The sequence below is a fragment of the Lissotriton helveticus genome, chromosome 12 (assembly GCF_964261635.1).
Source record: "Lissotriton helveticus chromosome 12, aLisHel1.1, whole genome shotgun sequence".
Taxonomy (NCBI): Eukaryota; Metazoa; Chordata; class Amphibia; order Caudata; family Salamandridae; genus Lissotriton; species Lissotriton helveticus.
The window spans coordinates 72360900-72381696 of NC_136073.1; the positions used below are offsets into that span (position 1 = coordinate 72360900).

The 20797-nt window shown below is 50.1% G+C and overlaps 1 protein-coding gene across 2 annotated transcripts in view; it reads right to left on the reverse strand.

Annotated features, from left to right (window-relative positions):
* Positions 1-20797, reverse strand: part of DNAH2 (dynein axonemal heavy chain 2) — a 3497426-nt gene that overhangs the window by 1254109 nt on the left and 2222520 nt on the right. For both annotated transcript variants that reach the window (XM_078670326.1, XM_078670327.1), the window contains one exon: positions 10877-11065. In XM_078670326.1, coding sequence (XP_078526452.1) covers positions 10877-11065 — 189 coding nt within the window. The remainder of the gene's footprint in view (positions 1-10876; positions 11066-20797) is intronic.

The window sequence follows — 20797 nt, forward strand, 5'->3', positions numbered from 1 at the left end:
GAAAGGGATGTCCTTAACCCTAGGTATCAGTTCGCAGAACGGGGAGGATGGGTGGGGCGGTAAGGAATCTAATACTAACTACTGTTTCTTACAGATATATCGTTACCGAAGGTAAGTAACTTGTTCATCTGAAAGAAACAGGTTAGTATTAGATTCCTTACCTTAGAATAGATACCCCAGCAATACCAACCCCGGTGGTGGGTCTGCGAACCAATACAACCTACACCAGAAAGTCCTGGAGGACCGAACGGCCAAAGAAGCCATCCCTCCGGACTTGACTGTCCAGGCAGTAGTGCCTCGCAAAGGTGTGCAGCGAGGCCCACGTGGCCGCCTGGCAAATGTCCTGCAAAGGGACTCCCCGGCCCAGGGCAGTAGTAGCCGCCGTGGCCCGAGTGGAATGGGCCCTCAGCCCAACAGGAGGCTCCTTCCGAGCCAAAGAGTAGCATGCTTTGATGCACAGGACGACCCACCGAGAGATGGTCCGCTTCTGTACCGCCCTTCCCTTCTTCTCACCCACGTAGCCAACAAACAGTTGGTCATCCACCCGGAACTGGCGTGTGCGATCCATGTAAAATGAAAGCGCACGTTTTGGGTCCAGACGATGGAGCCGCTCTTCATCCTTCGAAGGATGCGGAGGCGGGAAGAAGGAGGGCAAGGTGATGGACTGCCCAATGTGAAAAGCAGAGACTACCTTGGGCAGGAAAGAAGGTCTAGTCCGAAGAACCACCTTATCAGGATGAACAGACAAGAAAGGAGGTTTAACAGAAAGAGCCTGGAGCTCACTCACTCTCCTGGCAGAGGTGATAGCCACCAGGAAGGCCGTCTTTAAAGTGAGAAGACGGAGAGGACAGGAATGAAGAGGCTCAAAGGGAGCGCACATCAGGAAAGTCAGAACCAGGTTCAAGTCCCACTGAGGCATCACAAACGGAGTTGGGGGATACATGTGCGTGATGCCCTTCAAGAATCGTAACACAATAGGGGACTTGAATAAAGATGGCTGATCAGGTAGCCTCAAGAAGGCGGAAAGGGCAGAAAGATAGCCCTTGATAGTGCCCAGAGCAGAGCCCTGCTGGGCAAGGGAAAGGAGGAAGAGGAGAACCTCAGACAGAGGGGCAGAAAGGGGATCCACAGCCTTTGCTGTGCACCATGCCACAAATCTGTTCCACCGGCAGGCGTATACCGACTTTGTGGAGGGACGCCTGGCTGCCAGAATTACATCACAGACTTCAGGAGGCAAGTCAAATGGCCTCAACTGCCGCCGCTCAATCTCCAAGCATGGAGGTGGAGACTGGACAGGTTCGGGTGGAGGACCGTCCCCTGCTGCTGCGACAGAAGGTCCTCCTGAAGGGGCAGGCGGATCGAGGGACCGACTGTCATGCTGAGTAGCTCGGGATACCAGTATCTTCGAGCCCAGTCCGGGGCCACAAGGATAACTTGGGCCCGGTCGCGCCTGATCTTCTTCAGCACTCTGGGCAGAAGTGGTATAGGCGGAAAGGCGTACAACAGACCGCAACTCCACTCGCGCCGAAAGGCGTCGCCGAGCGAGTGCCGTCTTGGAAACTCCAACGCGCAGAACTGATGACATTGCGCGTTCTCTTCTGTGGCGAATAGATCTAACCAGGGCTCTCCCCATTGCTGAAAGAGGCCTCTCGCCACGTCCGAGTTCAGACGCCATTCGTGATCCACCGAGCACCGACGGCTGAGTTCGTCCGCCCTGGCGTTCAGAGAACCTGCCAGGTGTTGAACCGTCAGAGTCACGCCCTGACGTTCCAGCCATTGCCAGAGACGCAGAGCCTCCTGGCAAAGGGTCCACGACCCCACACCGCCCTGTTTGTTGCAGTACCACATGGCGGTGGTGTTGTCCGTGAACACCTGCACTACACTCCCGTTGACAAAGGGGAGGAATGCCTTCAGTGCTAGGCGAATCGCCCGCAGCTCCAACAGGTTGATATGGAGCCGGGACTCCGCCGGAGACCAGATGCCTCTGATCTCCGCCTCTCCCAAGTGGCCACCCCAGCCCTGGAGGGACGCGTCCGTCACAACCACGTGCTCCGGTTGGGGAAGGGAGAGGGATCTGCCTCTGACCCAATCGCGGTCCGTAAGCCACCACTGCAACTGTCTCGCAGTGCCCTCCGAGATCAGGACATGGTCGGATAGGTTGCCCTGATGCTGGGCCCACTGAAACTTCAGGTCCCACTGCAGAGCCCGCATCCGCCACCTGGCGTGAAGCACCAGTAGGATGCAGGAGGCCATCAGCCCCAGAAGCCGCAGCGTCAACCTGACCGAAACCCGGAATAACGGCTGAAAGATGGGAATCAGAGCCTGAATATCCCGGACCCGCCGTTCCGGGGGATAAACCCGAAACTGCGCCGAGTCGAGAACCGCTCCGATGAAAAGGAGCTTTTGAGAGGGACACAGGTGTGATTTCGGCACATTGATGGAAAACCCCAGCTCGTGCAGGAGGTCTGCCGACATCTGAAGGTGGTGGACGACTGTCTGGGGCGAGCCCGCCTTCAACAACCAGTCGTCGAGGTAGGGGAAGACTGAAACCCCTAACCGGCGCAGATGAGCTGCGACCACCGCCATCACTTTCGTGAACACCCGTGGGGCGCTGGTAAGGCCGAATGGGAGCACGATAAACTGAAAGTGCTCCTGGCCTACCGTGAACCGCAGGTAACGCCGGTGGGCCGGCAGGACGGGGATGTGAAAATACGCATCCTGCAAGTCCAACGCTACCATCCAGTCTTGAGGGTCTAGAGCAGCCAAGACCTGAGCCAAAGTCAACATCTTGAACTTCTCCTTCCGGAGGAAGCCGTTGACGTTCCGTAGGTCCAAGATAGGACGGAGGCCTCCTTTGTCCTTCTTGGGCACCAGAAAGTAGTGGGAGTAGCAACCACACCCTACTTCTGGCCCAGGAACGCGCTCGATGGCCCCCTTGGCCAAGAGGGCCGTAACTTCCTCCTGCAGAAGTGTCAAGTGGTCCCCCGACACACGGTGGTTCTGCGGTGGCATGGCTGGAGGAGTGGACTCGAAGGGGAGGGCGTAGCCCCTTCGAACGAGCTGCAGCACCCACCTGTCCGATGTTATCGCGCGCCAGCGGGAGTGGTGATGGCGAACCCTGCCACCCACTGGCGTCACGTGAGCCCGAAAGCTCGGACTAGGAAGGCTTGGATGCAGCAGCGGGGGGAGGCGTGGACTGACCTCGCCGCTGGCCTCTACCGCCACCACGGCGGAAACCACGGCCGCCACCGCGCTGGGGAGCGTTCTGCGGCGCGTGGCTGGCAGCACGTGTGGGACCGCCCCTCCCTTGGCCACGAAAGGGGCGAAACGAACCCGTCTGCTGGCGCTGGGTCGAAAGACCCAAGGACTTGGCCGTGACCCTGGAGTCCTTGAAGCGCTCCAGCGCGTGGTCCGCTTTGTCACCAAACAGGCGACTGCCATCAAATGGCATGTCCATGAGTGTATTTTGGACGTCTGGCGAGAAGTTGGCAGATCTCAGCCAAGCATGGCGACGAATCGCCACCGTCGTGGACATAGCCCGTCCCAGCGAGTCGGTCGTGTCCAGACCACAACGGATCGAGTACCGCGCCGCATCCCGGCCTTCAACCAAGGCCCGGGTGAGCCTGTCCCGCACTTCCTGGGGGCATTGCGGCAAACACTCCTCGACCGTATCCCACAGGGAGTGGGTGTAGCGGCCCAAGAGGCACGCGGTATTACAAGACCGCAGTCCAGCGCTCAAAGAGGAAAAGACCTTTTTACCAAATTGGTCATACCGCTTTGATTCCCGATCGGGCGGAGCCGACGGGAACGCGGACTGTGAAGTGGAGGCCTGGATCACCAGACTCTCCGGGGAGGGATGGGTGGATAGGAAGGCAGGGTCGTCCGAGCACGGACGGTGACGCCTGGCAACGTTCCGGTCAACCGGTGCACCGGAAGCGGGCCTGGATCAGGTGCCCAAAAGGACATCCGTCAGGGCCTCATTAAACGGCAGCAGAGGCTCCTGGGGGCATGACTGCGGTTTAAACACTTCGGTCAGAATGTTCGGCTTGACCTTCGCGACAGGGAGCTCAAGGCTCAAGGCCTTGGCAGCCCTCATCAGGACCACCGAATAGGCAGCACCTGCCTCAGACGCCACAGGGGTCGGGGAGACAAACCCAGGGTTGGGCGACTCGTCCAGACCACTGGCATCACCCAGATCACCTACCCAGTCCACATCATACTGGCAGGCACGGGATAAAGGGTCCTCAGACCCCTCCCAACCCTCTCCATACTCGTCCTCATCGCCGTATTCTGGATCGACGATATAGACCTCGGGGTCAATGGGCCCCATCGGCGCCGGATCCGGCGTCGGACGACGCCGGTCCGACTCCGCGTCAGGAGTCAGAGGGGGAATGGGGGTGGCGCCGCGTGGCGTCGGCGCCGGGGACCCGACGCCGGCCGGAACCGACGGCGGAGTCGCTGCACCGCGCGGAGGCGGTACCACGGGTTGGCCCAAAGGAACCGACGCCGGATAGGCCGGTAGACCAGCCGGCGACGAACCTGAGGGGCCCAGCGGCGCCGGGGCCGGAGCCACCGGCGGCGTCGAGGCAGGAGCACCCGAACCGCTCGGGCCCCCAGACGGGACCGACGGGCCCGCAGGCGCCGTAGGCCCCGCCGGAGGAGACCTCGCCCTCATAGCTATGAGGAAGGCCTCGATCTCCTCACGCGACGCGCCTTCCCCAGGGACCGACGGGTATGGGGCAGACAGCGTCGGCGACCCACGCGGGCCCGCGTGGGTGGGGCCACCCGAGCCCCCGGCCGCATCACGCGGGCGTCGGGGGGAGTCGGGGGTACGATGACGATGCCCCGACTTCTTACGCTTACCTGACGAACCGGAGGAATGGTGGCGACTCCCGGAGCGCTCATGGCGGCTCCGCGATCGTTCCTTCGACCGCTCCCTCGACCTCCGACCGGACCGGGACCGCTCTCGACGCGGGGCCGACACACGGAGCTCGAGAAGCTTGCGGGACCGCTCCCGCCTAGCTTTACCAGTCAAGGCCCGACAGTCGACGCAGGACTCCACGTCGTGGCCCGCGCCCAGACACCGGAGGCAGAGTCGATGGTGGTCGGTGACCGACATCAGGCGGTCGCACTCGTCGCAACCCTTGAAACCGGGCATCCTACCGGCACCGTAGAAGATTAAGTAGTTAACAAGAAACTTGGTCAAAAGACCGGAGTACTGCTCTTCGGATCTGCGCTAACTGGCGCGGAAAAAAGAAGAACTGACGTCAGCGCGCGGAGGCGGCGTCTATATACTCCAGCGACGTCATCACGGCGCACGATGCCGACGACGCGGAGCCGCAGGGGACGCCTGCAGACGACGCCTACCGACGCGCAGGGGTACTGCTACGCAAAAGTTTCCGGATCCAGACTGACGCCTGGGGATATTCTAAGGTAAGGAATCTAATACTAACCTGTTTCTTTCAGATATAAGGCGTCCACATGGCGTGCAAGGCATTCGCACACTGTTCCACACACATAACACACAATAGTGAAAGAAAAAGGGGGCCTAAACAGGCCCGCAACAGAGACCGGATCCACGTTGCACGTGGAAAAGGAAAAAACTGACGTAGACGCGCCGGGGTGGGACTTATGGGACCTCGCTGACGTCAGGTGCGCGGACGTCGCCTGGGCAGAGTCGCGCGATGCCGTCCCACCGGTGCGCAGGGATGCTGTGGCAAAACGTTTTTCGAATCCAGTCTCACGCCTGATGATAATTCTATGTTAAGGAATCTGCGGCTAGTAGTCTCTATCAGATATATGTGGACGGTATATCTGTCAAGTGTGTGATAATGTAAACCATTCCGCATACTCCAAATCAGGCCACGGTGTCATGAAAATCGCTCTACTGGAGTTAATAATAGAATATCTCCAACCAATGGAGTGATATTTTGGTAAAGGATATTTGTGTCATACAATATTTTTGTTATCAATGTTCTGATATACCATAAACTTTCCACGTTTGAGAAGCTGCCCGCAGGAGACTTTCAGGTTACTTCCATTTTACAGGTCAAGAAATAAACATGCATCAGTGTGCTTAGCTTGATGCATGCTCTCAGCATCAATATCATAGTTCCTCTCTAACTATTGTTCAGAGCACCAGGGGCATATTAATCTAATCCAAAATGAACGTCGAATCACGAGAAGGGCAATGGTTAGAAAATCTTTTCAATGTATAATTTTAGTCAGCTATGTGTTTCCTCACCAACTTAACAATCAGGTTTGGTGCTGGGGTTTTAACTTGGCAATAGTCAATAGCTTAAGTAGTGACAGGCCAGTACCACCACCAGCATAGATCGTGTTGTAGCTTAAAAAGAGCTTCCTTTTCACCTTAAGACTTGGTACCACTAGTATACTTAGGCTTGATTAAACTAGGGCTGGAGTTGCAGGTATCATGCTGAGGCAGACCCATGCCAAAGAAGTCACAACATAACCTCAGAGGCTCTATTTGCCATTCAAAAGGGTCCTGGCTTCTGAGACAGGAATATAGCCAACGTGCTTGGCTGAGAAGCCAAAGGCCAACACAGCCTGCTAAAATGCCTGACAGGAAACACGGCCTTCCAGAAAGCCTAAACTTTCTCAACTAATTCTCCAGTTGAAGGAAATCTCCCTTGTAGTTTTAGTTTTAAAATATTGGAACGGTCACAAAAAAGGAATCAAAATGCTTCCTTCTTAAATTTTCTTCTGTTCATGATGAGGAAAAGGACACTTGTTCTGTTTAGGTTTCTTGTGTTTTTTGCTCCTTCCTCTGGCGAATGTTATCTTGAAGTAATTATGGCCTTAGACATGATTTGGACCCTGAGCCCTTTCAAAATGCCATGAATTAATTGACCTTCATCTCTCAGATAGCATTTGGGTACATCAGTGGACACAGGAGCTATGTGCCTTTTGAAGAGGTACCATAAACACCCAGGGTGTGGAACATACTACAAAGAATACAAACTGTTTCTAAAGACAAATGCTGACAAAAAAAACAGACACTTTTTGGTGATTTCAGTTCCAGCATCCATGACATACAGAGAAAAGTATGTTACTTTCTTAAATGCTCCCGGATTGCACACTACTATCAGGCAAATATGTAGCATCATTGTAGGAAAGAGCCCCTTTCTGCATGGTTACGCCCCCCACTTTTGCCTGACACATAATGCACTTTGACTTGGTGAGCCTTGGGTCCCTGCCAATCAGGTTCCCAGGGCCTGTGTTATTTCCCAAAGCTGTAACAGTGTACTCCCAATTTGCACCTCTTTGGCCACAGGTAAACCCCTTGTAAAAGTTAATATGGGTACCATGGGCATGGTGACCAGGAAAGGCCTCCATGCGCTGCAGCATCTATTGTGCCACCGTTTGGGGCCCTGCACCCTAACACTCACACATTGCCTTTGCAGGCTGCGTGTTTTGGAGCAGAGAAAAGTGAAGAGTCGACATGGCACACATCCCTGTGTGCCATGCCTGCAAACAAATGCCAGCGGCCTAGGTAAGCCACCCCTCTAGCACGGAGCACTAAACCACAGGTTAGGGTACAGTTGCATGAGCACTGTACCCCTACAGTGTCTAAGTCCATCCTTAGACTTTGTGAGTTCAGGGTACCCATAAAGAGTATATGTTCTGGGAGTCGGTCATTAAAAACTCCACAGCTCCATAATGGCTTCACTGAAAACTAGGAAGTTTGGTAGCAAAAGTCTCAGTACATTAAACCTACACTGATGCCATTGTGGAATTTAGTGTAAAATGCACAAAGAGGGCATCTTAGAGATGCCCCCTGAAAAACGACCAGCCCTGGTGTGGTTCCTGAATGGCTGCCCTCCATTTGCCACCCATGGGTAGAGAGCCTCTGCTCTCGGGGTCCTGAGGCAAAGCCCATCCAGGGCAGGGGTATAGATCCTCCTCCCCAGGATGGGCTGGGTTCACGAAGGGAAGTTCAAAGGCCTGCCCCCTATGTGAGCTGATCCTGCATTTTGCTGCCCCCAGCAACTGTCTCCCACCGGTTCGGACCCCCAATTTGGGCAAAAGAATCGGCAGGAAAACAGAGTTCGGAGGAGAGGTGTGCTCACCTTTGCCAACCCCAGCCCTCAGGGGTGGGAAACGAGGTGAAGCACACATCTCAGTCACCTCCATTTTGGAGATGCAGGGACACAACCAATTAGGAAGAGGCTCATGCTTCCCTCCCACTGGAGTGTGGCATTATAGGGGGTGTACTCACCCCAAGGAAGGGACTCATTGGTCACAACCTGCACAGCCCTGTAACACCCCTGTGTTTAGTACTTAGGGTGACCCTGAACCTTGTCTCTTTAGATTAGAAGAAGAAAGAAGAAGGACTGAAGAGTTGTGCTGACCCAGGAAGAAAAGGACACCAATCGCTTTGGCCCCAGCCCTACCAGCCTGTCTGACTCCGACCTGACTGCAGCAGAAATCCTGGTGTGTCCAGCAGTCCCCCTGAGCCCGGAGGACTTGCCCTGCACTCAAATTCAAGACTCTGTCTCCCGAAAGCACCGGACTTGCTGAAGCAAAGACGTCTAACACAGAACCCAGATCCAGGCGGCTCCACGGTTCAGCACCACTCTGCACCCAACACTCACGGTCCAAGTTCAAGTGGTCCAACACCATGAGGAGGTTTTCCCAGAGATCCGGACCAGAGATCTGGTGATTCCAACACCCTTCAAGCTTCCAGGCGATGCCTGAAGTCTCAACCTAAAGGGTCCCCCGGAGTTGGTAAGAAGCCCCGACGCCAAAGGACACCCCTGCACCTGACACCCCAACCAACGGTGTTCAGGCATTCCCCAAGAACCTAACCTACCTCTCCAGCCAGTGGTTGCCTTCAGGAAACCTACCTGACCGAGCCTGAAGCATCTTTTCCAAACTTTAGATCTCCATTGAAATCCACAGGGTCCCCGACGTCTCCTTGGCAACAGGCCGCCTCCGTGCCGCTATAGTGCAGCTCTTGCCCCTGCAGTGCTGATCCCTTTCCCCATTGGCTAACACTGGGCCCCTACACTCTGCACCTGGCTGCCCCAGTGCCGAAGGTGGTGCAATTTAAGTGCCTACCTGGACCTAGGGGAACCTTGGTCCGAAACCCAAAAACTCATATTTGTAAATCGTTTACTTACATTAACACTCTTTTCCCTATTCGGGCCAATGTTACAAGTTTTCTGTTCCTAAAAACATCTAGGGAGCCAATTACGATTTCGTTCGGAAAGGCTCTGAATGGGATTCGGTATTGCAGAATTCGATTCGGAAAACCCTTGTTTCCGAATGAATCGTACACATTTCCCAATGACCGAATACGATGCCCGGAAACCGTTTTGGCAGTCTGAATCGGTTCCAATTTGGACATCCGAGTTTTTCAGAGCCGAATCGTACAGCTCTATGGACATGGTTTCCGAACGAGTGATTACGATGACCGATTCGGATAGCCATTCTGAATCGGTCTGACCAACACAAAACGGCTGTCTGAATCTGTTTTTGGGGGGCCCGCAACGGGGCATCCGATTCGGACCTGTAGGGGTCGCCAAGGGCCTCTCTTCCCAACCATGCACAATGTGGCAGGCACCGCAGGGTGCCCGCCACAGAGTGCAAGGTATTCCCCAACCACACCTTTTTTCAATGGGAGCCTGTGTTCTTGTTCGGGAACACAGGCTCCTATTGAAGTCAATGCGAGTCTGACTGATTGATGTTGAGAAGCATCGTAATCGGTCGTTCAGACTCGCAGGTCCTGATTCGTTCGGAAACTATTCCGAGACCGATTCATTTGGAACAGTTTCCGAACAACATTGTAATCAGCCCCTGAGTGTAGACCTGTGTTTTTTTCATAACAGAAAAAGTAACTGTATCTTAAAAGTGAAAAAAGTCTTACTTACCTTGTATTGTAGAATCCATGATGTGATATCAAGGCATATCACCCCAAGTAGTTGATTTAATCTAAAAGCAACACAAAAATAATCAAAAGAAATCTTACTGTATTTTGAACTGTTTTTAAAGTAATACAAACCTGTAAATTATTCCAATATAATTCACAATTGCATTTCTGTGTACAGCTTTGCATGTGAAAGTATTTCTTACTTGCCTGTGCGAAGTCCTGCTTGGTTCTACAAAATAAACTATAAGTATACTTTTTTTTACTTACCCAATTGGTCTGGATTCTGTCTCTGGGTGTGTGACATCAGCCTTGATTGAGTGAATACATTAAATGCTTAACACACACTCTTGATAAGCCTAACTGCTCACCCACTCTACCACAAAAAGAGCTGTTAGTACTTGTCTACTTTAGCCTCTGCTATACCTCTGGGGAGTCCCTGGACTCTGTGCACACTATTACTTACTTTGATGTAGGATATACGCAGCCAGCATCTACAATCATTATTTAAAAAAAACAAGATCTGGTCTGGCTTCAGTGCTGCGCTTGTATATGGATGTACAAAAGGAATCTGCAGGTAGGAGTATGCATTAAAAACATAATTTTTAAAATATATGCCATACACAATTTGTTGGCAAATGCACAGTGTGTGTACATTTAGTGATAGGAACAGAACTAACTGTCTTACAATATATCTCTAACAGGGGCATCTTTCTTAGGTGGCTAAAAAATAACTCCCAGCTGCTTAGAATCTTTCTTAGTAGTGGGAGAATAGTCTAGAGACTAAGTTCTAAGCAGGATCCCATGCTGTAGAAATGTCTGGCCAAACCATAGCCACATTTCTAAAAATTAAGCCGTGACTGGAATGAATTTGCCAAACATATACCAATATTCCCTGCAAAGCAATAGTTGTGTGGCCACACCATATTCTTTTGTTGGTTAGAAGGATGGAGGCAGTGCATGTCCTTTAGTCCTCGCTGCCAATACCTTAGAGATGTCCCGGAGGTTGAAGAGGTAGTGGATCTTTGCTGGAGTGGGGAGAAATCTTTGAATGAAGGCATTATAGGCATCAATAGTTGCCATGGTGATAGTGTTACCGATGGGTTTCACTTCTTCCTCAAAGTCCTGAAGCTTTTGGTTGATCATTGTTCCAAATATGCGAGTTATCTGAGACTCCTGAATGAAAACAAAAAAGTAGAAAAAGCACAAAAGGTAAACATATTTTTTAAGGTGTTACTATTAACCAATTTGCAATAAATATTAGCATTGGTAAATTATGCAAATGTATTGTAAAAATAAAATGCATTAGTAAGTGAAGGAGGACACTTTTGTGACACATATGGGTTTTGCTAGCATGAAGCGCAGAGGGGTGCGTCTCGTTGAGAGTTGTAATGAACAAGTTACTTACCTTCGGTAACGATAGATCTGTAAGAAACATTAGTTAGTTAGATTCCTTACCTTAGAATATCCCCAGGCGTCAGGCTGGATCCGGAAAGTTTTGCGTAGCAGTACCCCTGCGTGTCGGTAGGCGTCGTCTGCGGCTCCGCGTCTGTTGTTGGCGCCGGGATTACGTCGTCGTACTTAGACGCCGTCCTTGCGCGATGACGTCAGTTCTTATACACAGTTTTTCCGTGCCAGAAACGCAGAGACATGATAAAAAACGACACTGGTGCCATGAAACTAGGGCCCTCAAAGGGATGTACCTTAACCCTAGATATCGGTTCGCAGAACGGGGAGGATGGGTGGGGCGGTAAAGAATCTAACTAACTAATGTTTCTTACAGATATATTGTTACCAAAGGTAAGTAACTTGTTCATCTGAAAGAAACACGTTAGTTAGATTCCTTACCTTAGAATAGATACCCCAGCAATACCAACCTCGGTGGTGGGTCTGCGAACCAAGATCACACCAGAAAGACCTGGAGAACGGAACGGCCAAAGTAGCCATCTCTCCTGACTTGGCTGTCAAGGCAGTAGTGTCTAGCAAACATGTGCAGCGAGGCCCACGTAGCTGCCTGACAGATGTCCTGCAAGGGGACTCCCCGACCCAGGGCAGTAGTAGCCGCCGTGGCCCGAGTAGAATGGGCCCTCAGCCCAACAGGAGGCTCCTTTTTCGCCAAGGAGTAGCAAACCTTGATGCACAAGACAACCCACCGAAAGATGGTACGTTTGTGCACCGCCCGTCCCTTCTTAGCGCCCACGTAACCAACAAAGAGCTGGTCATCCACCTGGAACTGGCGTGTGCGGTCCAGATAGAATGAGAGAGCACCTTTTGGGTCAAGACTGTGGAGCCTCTCTTCCTCTTTCTAGGGATGCGGAGGCAGAAAGAAGGTGGGCAAGGTGATAGACTGCCTGATGTGGAAGACTGTGACTACCTTGGGCAGGAAAGAGGGACGCGTTCTTAAAACAACCTTATCCAGATGGACAGAAAGGAAAGGAGGTTTAGAAGAAAGAGCCTGGAGCTCACTCACTCTCCTGGCAGATGTGATGGCAACCAGGAATGCAGTCTTAAGAGTTAGAAGATGAAGAGGGCAATTGTGAAGTGGCTCGAAAGGAGCGTACATCAAATAAGTCAGAACAAGGTTCAAGTACCACTGAGGCATCATGAAAGGAACAGGAGGAAACATGTGAGTGATGCCCTTCAAGAATCTATTTACAACAGGGGACTTGAAAAGAGAAGGCTGATCAGGAAGCCTTAAGAAGGCCGAAATGGCAGAGAGGTAGCCCTTGATAGTGCCCAGAGCAGAGCCCTGCTGGGCAAGAGAAAGAAGAAAGAGGAGAACCTCTGAAAGAGGGGCAGAAAGGGGATCCACAGCCTTTGCTGTGCACCATGCCACAAATTTTTTCCACCTGTAGGCGTATACTGATTTTGTGGAGGGACGCCTGGCTGCCAGAATCACATCACAGACTTCAGAAGGCAAGTCAAATGGCCTCAACTGTTGCCACTCAATCTCCACGCATGGAGGTGGAGACTGAACAGGTTCGGGTTGAGGACCGTCCCCCGCTGCTGCGACGGAAGGTCCTCCCAAAGAGGCAGACGAATCGGGGGATCGACTGACATGCTGAGTAGCTCGGGATACCAGTACCTTTGTGCCCAGTCCAGAGCCACAAGGATGACCTGGGCCCGGTCGCACCTGATCTTCTTCAGCACTCTGGGCAGAAGTGGTATAGGCCGAAAGGCGTACACCAGACCGCAACTCCACTCGCGACGAAAAGCGTCTCCGAGCGAGTGCCGCCTTGGAAATTCCAACTCGCAGAACTGATGACATTGTACGTTCTCTTCTGTGGCGAATAGATCTAACCAAGGCTCTCCCCACTGCAGAACGAGGCCTTGCGCCACGTCCGAGTTCAGACGCCATTCGTGATCCATCATGCACCGACGGCTGAGTTTGTCCGCCATGGCGTTCAAGGTACCTGCCAGGTGTTGAACCACCAGGGTGATGCCCTGGTGTTCCAGCCATTGCTAGAGGCTCAGAGCCTCCTGGCAAAGGGTCCACAACCCAACCCCACCCTGTTTGTTGCAGTACCACATGGCGGTGGTGTTGTCCGTGAACCCCTGCACTACACTTCCCCGGACAGAGCTGCACCACCAGAGGCACGGAGGCAGCCAGATTCAGAGCGCCAAGAAGACGTCAAGAGACCTGCTGACTTCAATGGAGATCTCTAGTTCAAAAGAAGTACTGCAGGCTTGGTCGAGGAGGATTCCGGAGGGCGACCACCAGCAAGAGAGGTAAGTTGGAGGATTGAGGTATGCCATCTGTTGGGCTACCCAAAGCTATGGGGCATCAGGTGCAGGGGTGTCTTTGGGCATCGGGTGTTCTTACCAGCTCCGGTCGTGGTCAGGGAGACCGCTCAGGTTGAGGCTGCAGGCGTAGGGTTGCAGTCATGGCACACAGGGATGTATGCCATGTCGACTCTTCACTTTTTTCTGCACCAAAACAGTGAGCCTGCAATAGCAGTGTGTGGGTGTTAAGGTGCAGGGTCTCTAAGCGTGGCACAATAGGAGCTACAGCCCTTAGAGGCGTTCCCTGGTCACTGTGCCCTTGGTACCCATGGTACCTTTTACAAGGGGCTTACCTGTGGCCAGGTATGTGCCAATTGTTGGTACAAAGGTACAGTTTTGTGAAGGAAAACAGGTGCAGGCGCCTGGTTAGCAGGATCCCTGCACACACAGTCAAGTTGCCATCAGGTATCTGGCAAGAAGTTAGAGGGTAATAATTAAATAATTAAAAAAGAGCACTTTCCTACACATGTCTATTTATTAGACAACACTCACTATATCTATATAAGTATATCTCCTACCTGGGGGGCGCTAGGTGATGCACGTCCAAGATGGCCGCACACATGTGAGGCTCTGGAGGTTTGGCGATATAATCCAATATTTATCCTTGCTCCTACAATATAGAACCCCTTTGTGCCGCTGTTTGCCTGCTCCCTAGACAGTCTGGCAGTTCTAGGTCGAAAATCGTGGCGCTCGCACTCATGGAGGTGACTCCATGGCGGACTTCAAGCTGCGGGGGACCGAGGAGGCGAAGCTCCTGATAACACAGGCGACAGCCGCTGTTACCAGAGCCCCGGGGATTCCACGTGGCGGCGGGCCTTCCATTAAGTAGCCTGCTCCCCACCCTCCGATAAGTGATCTGCTCCCCGGTGGCTTGTCACATGCTGTGATCCATATCTCTGCGGAAGGTGGTGCACACTTGGACAAGAGACGCGGTGAGGTGGCTGATGCATGGGGCGGGAGGTCTGATGCTGGATGCGCGCCATTTCTCCTTTGCTGTCATCGTGCGTGATGAGATCTGCGCAGTCGCGTATCTACTGCAGACCTGCCTTTGATGCTTGATAGCTGACCCCTGGTGCGATTTCTGAAGGTCCTTAACAATCGGCTGAGCGCATCGCATGCCATTATCTACGGGCGATCAGCGTCTGGCCCTACAGCAAGGAACTTTGAGCGTACCGCCGCCATCTTGCGTGCCAGCATGATGTCTCATTACAACATGGGTGCTGCTGCTGTACTGCACCTATAGCAACCTGTAGGACGGCCCGCACCTCCGCTTACCTGCATATCCCACAGTGCCAACATCCTGGGCTTGCCCTTCTCCCCTGCCTGCTGGGTGGCTGGAGGCCAAGGCTTGTGTGTCTGACTGCTGGCGAGATTGACTGCACCCCGTTCTGTGAGGCCTGTGTGTGGCCCAGCTGAGGCCAACTGCTAGTGGTATACTCTGCCACATTTGGTGCTCACCCATAGTTGCGAACTGCCCTTCTGAGACTGTGCGAGGGGTGTGGTTGTGCAGGGGGGCTGTGAAGCTACGCTGCGCCCCCTGACATGATCATCCACTCCAGCTCCGAAGGTGTTTGGCGCCATTCTACACCACTCCTGCTCCCTATTGGTATACCACTCGTAGGAGCTGAACCATTGCGGTCCTGTACACTACTGACTGGCTCCACTGCATCTAATACTCCTGCCTTGACAGTTTTGATATACAAGCGACACCTATTTAAACCCGCTTCTGCGATATATTTACATGTGTGCCTGCTGTCAATGCCTACTCACTCACCAAAGATGCCTGTTCTCTGCCTAAGACACCGTTTGCCCTGCACACAGGTGGACTGTTACTATATCCCTGAGTTCCTCTGCTGATTACTACTACAGGCCCGCTCTATTGCGGCATTCTGCTATCTCCTGTTTTATATGGCTGATGAATGCCCTTCTTGGCTTGGCTCTCTTCGTCTGGAATCCCAGTTAGCTCCTGGTGTGGTGACCCCCGATTCTGCTCTTCCTCTCCGCAATAAGCATGCGCAAAATGGGGAAACCTTTATGGCCGCCAACCCAGACTCACCTTTGACACCAAAAAAAATGCCACGCGGTCCACCTCTGCTGATTCCGGACAGACCAGCACTGACCAGTCGCAGTCACCCTCGCTGACCCCGGAAGACGATGTAAAAACACTACTCCTGGCTATGCAGCACAGCCTCACCGACCTTTCTGGGAAAATGGACACGATGATCAGCCGACTAGATTTCCTTGTCCAGAAAGTCGACAAAAATGATAGGCAGTTGAAGGCGGCTGAGCGACGCATGAGAATGAGGATGCTACCTCTCAGATGCAGCAGCAGGTGTCAAAAATGGCCAAGTTGTTAAAAGTCATTGCGGCCAAAAATGTAGAATTGGAGGCTCGGAGCCCCCGGAACAACATTTCAAGTCAAGTCAAAAACCACTTTATTCGATTTTGTTAAAAATCATAAAAGCATACTACAAACAGTTAAAAGACATTCCAAATTCATATAAAAAATTTCATACAATACAATTTCAGTATCAAAAATTATTAAAAAAAGACAAGATTAAAAATCATCATGTACAAATAGGTGAGGCAAAACAACAATCATCACAAACCCCAATATTACACTTGTAAATTCCTCTTCCTGATCCTAACAGCAGCAACAAGATAGTTTGCCACGCTGAACATCACCAAGGGGGATTCTAGCATTTGTAAATACAGGAGTGCTGGTTTTGCCTGTAAAAAAGCTTTCCCTTTCAATAAAGGTACCAAATACTTCTGTCTTGGAACATTATAAAAAGGACAGAACAGCATTAAATGCATATTGTTTTGCAGGGAAAAGTCATCACATTTGCATACAGGTGCTTCCTCGGGCTTAAACCAACCTTGACTATCACAAAGTACCATATAAATCTGGTTAAATCGAAATTTAACCAGAAGCCACCTGTGAAATGGGATATTAACTAAAGTAAGGTACGGTTGGATAGCTATACAGGTAATTGTCATAAAATGGGCTCTAACGGTGGGTTTTGTTAATTGATGTTCCTCTCTCTCCAAGGTCTTAAGTTTGAAGAAATTAAGCTTAACCCAATCTAGGTCTGCTTTTTTCAGGCCAAGCGGGGCGGAAAATATCTCGGGGCGTCCTAATTCCACTGAACACTTATGAATATATGACAGCCAAGCAATATCTTTATACTTATCAAGTTTTAAGCAATCCATCAGTATTTTATGGTTAAGACCCAAGTTGTTATTGATCCAAACCCTAATCCATAGTAGGATAGGTGCCATGGAGAGGATATCGGTAATGTAACCTACTCCAAGCTCCTGATGGACTGAGAAAGTGGCTGTCGACGGAGGGAGCCCTAACATAGAGCGAAAAAACTTGTTAACCTCCTTTTGTATAGTTTCAGTTTTCACATAACCCCACAGACCTGCTCCATACCATGCTATAGCTAATGTTTTTGCCCTATACAAAGCTAATAATGCACCACTAGGTTTCCCCCCAAGTCTCCTTGAGAAGCTTAGGATAGCATTTACAGAGCTCCTCACCGCTTTAGTTTTAGCTGTTATTTGCGGAATCCAGCTACCCTTAGAATCAAAAACTACACCTAGGTAAGTGAAAACTTTAACATTAGTAATCACTTCCCCTTTACAGTAAAAAGATTTAATATTATTTTTAGCAGTCCCAAAAACCATAACGTGTGATTTGGAGTTATTCACCACTAGGTCAAGAGAGGACATGAAGTCACTAAATGCATTTAAAAGTCTCTGTAGACCTAAATGTGTCCTAGCTATCAATGCGGCATCATCCGCGTACAGAAGCACCGGAATATGAGTGTCTCCTGCACGCGGTGTGTCCACTGAGACAGCCAAAAGGTTTTTTTCCAGAGAATTTATGTATAAAGTGAACAGCATAGGTGCAAGGATGCAGCCTTGCCGCACACCCCTGCCTGATTTAAACCATGCTGTACGATGTCCATCTTGATCCATTCTAATAGAAGTCTTTAAATCTTTGTGGAGTTCAGCTAAAAAATGGACCAGAGGAGGGTCCAATCCCAAATTTAACAACATGGCCCACAGCTTTGCTCTGTTAACTAAATCAAATGCTGTTGATAAATCCATGTAAGCAACAAAGATTGCCCCCTTTTTAGCCTTTGTATATTTTGAGATGATCATATGGAGATTTAAGCATTGGTCCTCTGTCCCTCTTCCTGAGCGAAATCCATATTGGGCATTGGACAAAATATCATTTTCTAGTGTCCACTTATTAATTTTAGCCAACAGAACTTTGCCCAGGATCTTCATAGAAGAGTCCAACAAGGATATAGGGCGATAACATTTAGGATCATTTCTTTGCCCTTTTTTAAAAATTGGGACTATGATTGAGCAAGCCCATGTTTTTGGAAAACCCCCTATAAGTACATGGTTAAAAACATTCATTAATATCGTTGCCCATATCTCAGGATTTGATTTATATAAATCCAGAGGAACCCCATCAGGTCCAGGAGCTTTATTCTTCGCAGAACCAGTTACTGCGACCTTAACTTCATTTTCACTAAAATTTAGATTCGGCTGAGTAACAGAATAACAAGGGATATGAAATATTTCATAGATTTCATTACTCCCATATATTGCGGAAAAGTGATTAAGCCACTCTACTTCTGGTATATTTGCCTCAAGGTCTATATTACGTGTTTGGGCAAATATTGGATTATTTATTATTGACCAGAATTTAGAGCTATGTTTAAGGGTGGCCGAATCCATTAAAGAGTCCCAGGCTTCTTCCTTAATGACTTTTTTACGTAACTTCACCGCCTCAGCATATATTTTTTCCTCAGCTGCGCTACCGATGACTTGTTTCTGGGAGAATGTTTAAGCGCTGCCAACAATGCAGCGTGAGCTTTGGAGCAAGTATGGTCAAACCAGCCAAAAACTGGGGCAGGTCCCTTCTTTGGGCTAAGTGTAAGCTCTTCTTCCACCCTGGAACATATAGCCTCAAATGCGGCAACTACTTCTTTTCCCCCCATGTCTGGGTCCCTACATGTCTCAAAATTTACTATCATATCTTGTTCGATACGACCAAAAAAATCCTCTGGGCAGACTTTGCACCATTTTAATCGCCTCCCTTGGTCTTTACTCTTGACATTCTTCACAGCGGTGGCCAACAAAGCCCCTTTGAGTAAACCAAGCGACCTATCCATAACCAGAGACACCGGATTGTGATCACTAAAACCGCTTACGATGGCGTTGTAAAACAAAACATAATGGAGGAGTCCAGGGGACAGGAAAATGTAATCAATAATTGATTCACTACCCCTCGCGTTATAAGTAACCACACGGTCATTTTGATCTGAGAAGCCTGGTTCATATAAATCGTTAGCTGATAACAGCTCTTCCATAGCTGAACCTTTCGAACTATGCTCGAAATGAGGAATAATCGCAAGATCCGGCCCATCCGAATCTCTAATCTGACAATATGACCCACACAAATGAACATTAAAATCACCCATTAATATGAGTTGCACAAAAGTGGTTTGTTTTGACATATAATCAATTAGAAACAAAGATAAGCTTTCTAAAACAAAATTTGGGGGTCCCCCTGCAATGAATTGTAGCAGTTAATTAAAACTGTCTTAATTTTGTCCGGATGGAGAATTTCTAGTAGCTGAAAATAGTGTGAGTAGCTAGGAATTTCCCTAACACTACCAGCTATATTAACAGACACCAATAGCAACAAGCCCCCTCTATCTCTTCCCGCCGGGGTACACTGTGCTTTAACAAAAAAAGAAGAATAACCATCCAACCAAAAAGAATTTTCCCTTGACCAGGTTTCCTGCATGGCAACTATATCATGTTCTTTTAACATTTTTAGCCAAATCGGGTCATCCTGTTTAACGCGTAAACCCGCAATATTCCAGGACAAAACCTTAACATTTCCCCTACCATAATCTATTGGAACCTCCCCATCAATCGTTGGTATACGACAGGGTGGAGAAATGTTACTATTATTATCCTGGCCATTTGGTATCGTGTTTATTTGATTGGGCTCTAGTCAGTCCATGTCAACCTGAGTTGTAAGAACCGAAAATCTATTTGACAGGGTTAGATCATCTGTATACGTATTTCTTACAGAAGTAGCTGACCCGCCACCCCTAGATTTCTTTGTCATCCATTCATTCCCTTGTGGAGGGGTAGTATGTCTACCCTCTACCCAGACATTCTTATTATGCTGTTCCCTACTATACCCACCGCCAGTTGTCATATATGCAGGTGGGTAGAAAAAACCCAGAGGCATAGCACGCACACCCTTACCCGCGGGATCCAAGGGTGAGGCATCCCAAAATAGGCGGCTAGTGACATTGCGTGATTTAAAATTTACTATAACACAGTCCCCTGCCACACATTTCTTAGTTTTTCCCACCCAATTTACCCTTCTGCCCCTCAATATATTGCCTGCAATATCCCCTTCACCCGTACAGTTCGCATTGCACCATTTTTTAGTATGGTTAAGAAGGGTTTCATACTGTTCTTCTTCCCCATCAATAAGTTTAGGCACATTTACCAGTACTGCTACGAAAGGAGTTGCATCTGGGGGTAAATGTACCGGGGGCACGCCACGCACCCGTACACCCTGCAAACCTTGTTGCCCTTCCAATAAAACTGGTTTAGTCACTGGTTGCAAAATGGGCGTGTATCTACCATTTACAACTTTCCCTTTGTTATGCACAGGGTTTTCAGCGAGTAAATTAGTTGCTGTGTTAATCGGGGGGTCATTTACAACAGGTGTAGAAACCTGTAGAACTGGAGGACATATCGGTATAAGTGATGGTGGTGAAAGTACCTGATTATTTAAGAAATCATTAATGCGATCGCATTTTTTCAACAGGTCTTTAACACAATCCTTCAAAGTCTCCGTTATATCCGTCGCAATCTGGATTAGGGCAGATACAAGTCTCTCAGAAAAAAGTTTTTCCAATAAGGACGACAGTCCCTCCTCAGTAATATAGGTAGCACGCTGTTCCCCAAGCTGAAGACTTGTCGTGTTTTCTGTAATATCCGAACCCGCAGCTGTGGGAGGTATGACTGTAACTGGCAGCTCTGGGAAAGGGAGAACTGTGGGAGACTGAGCCA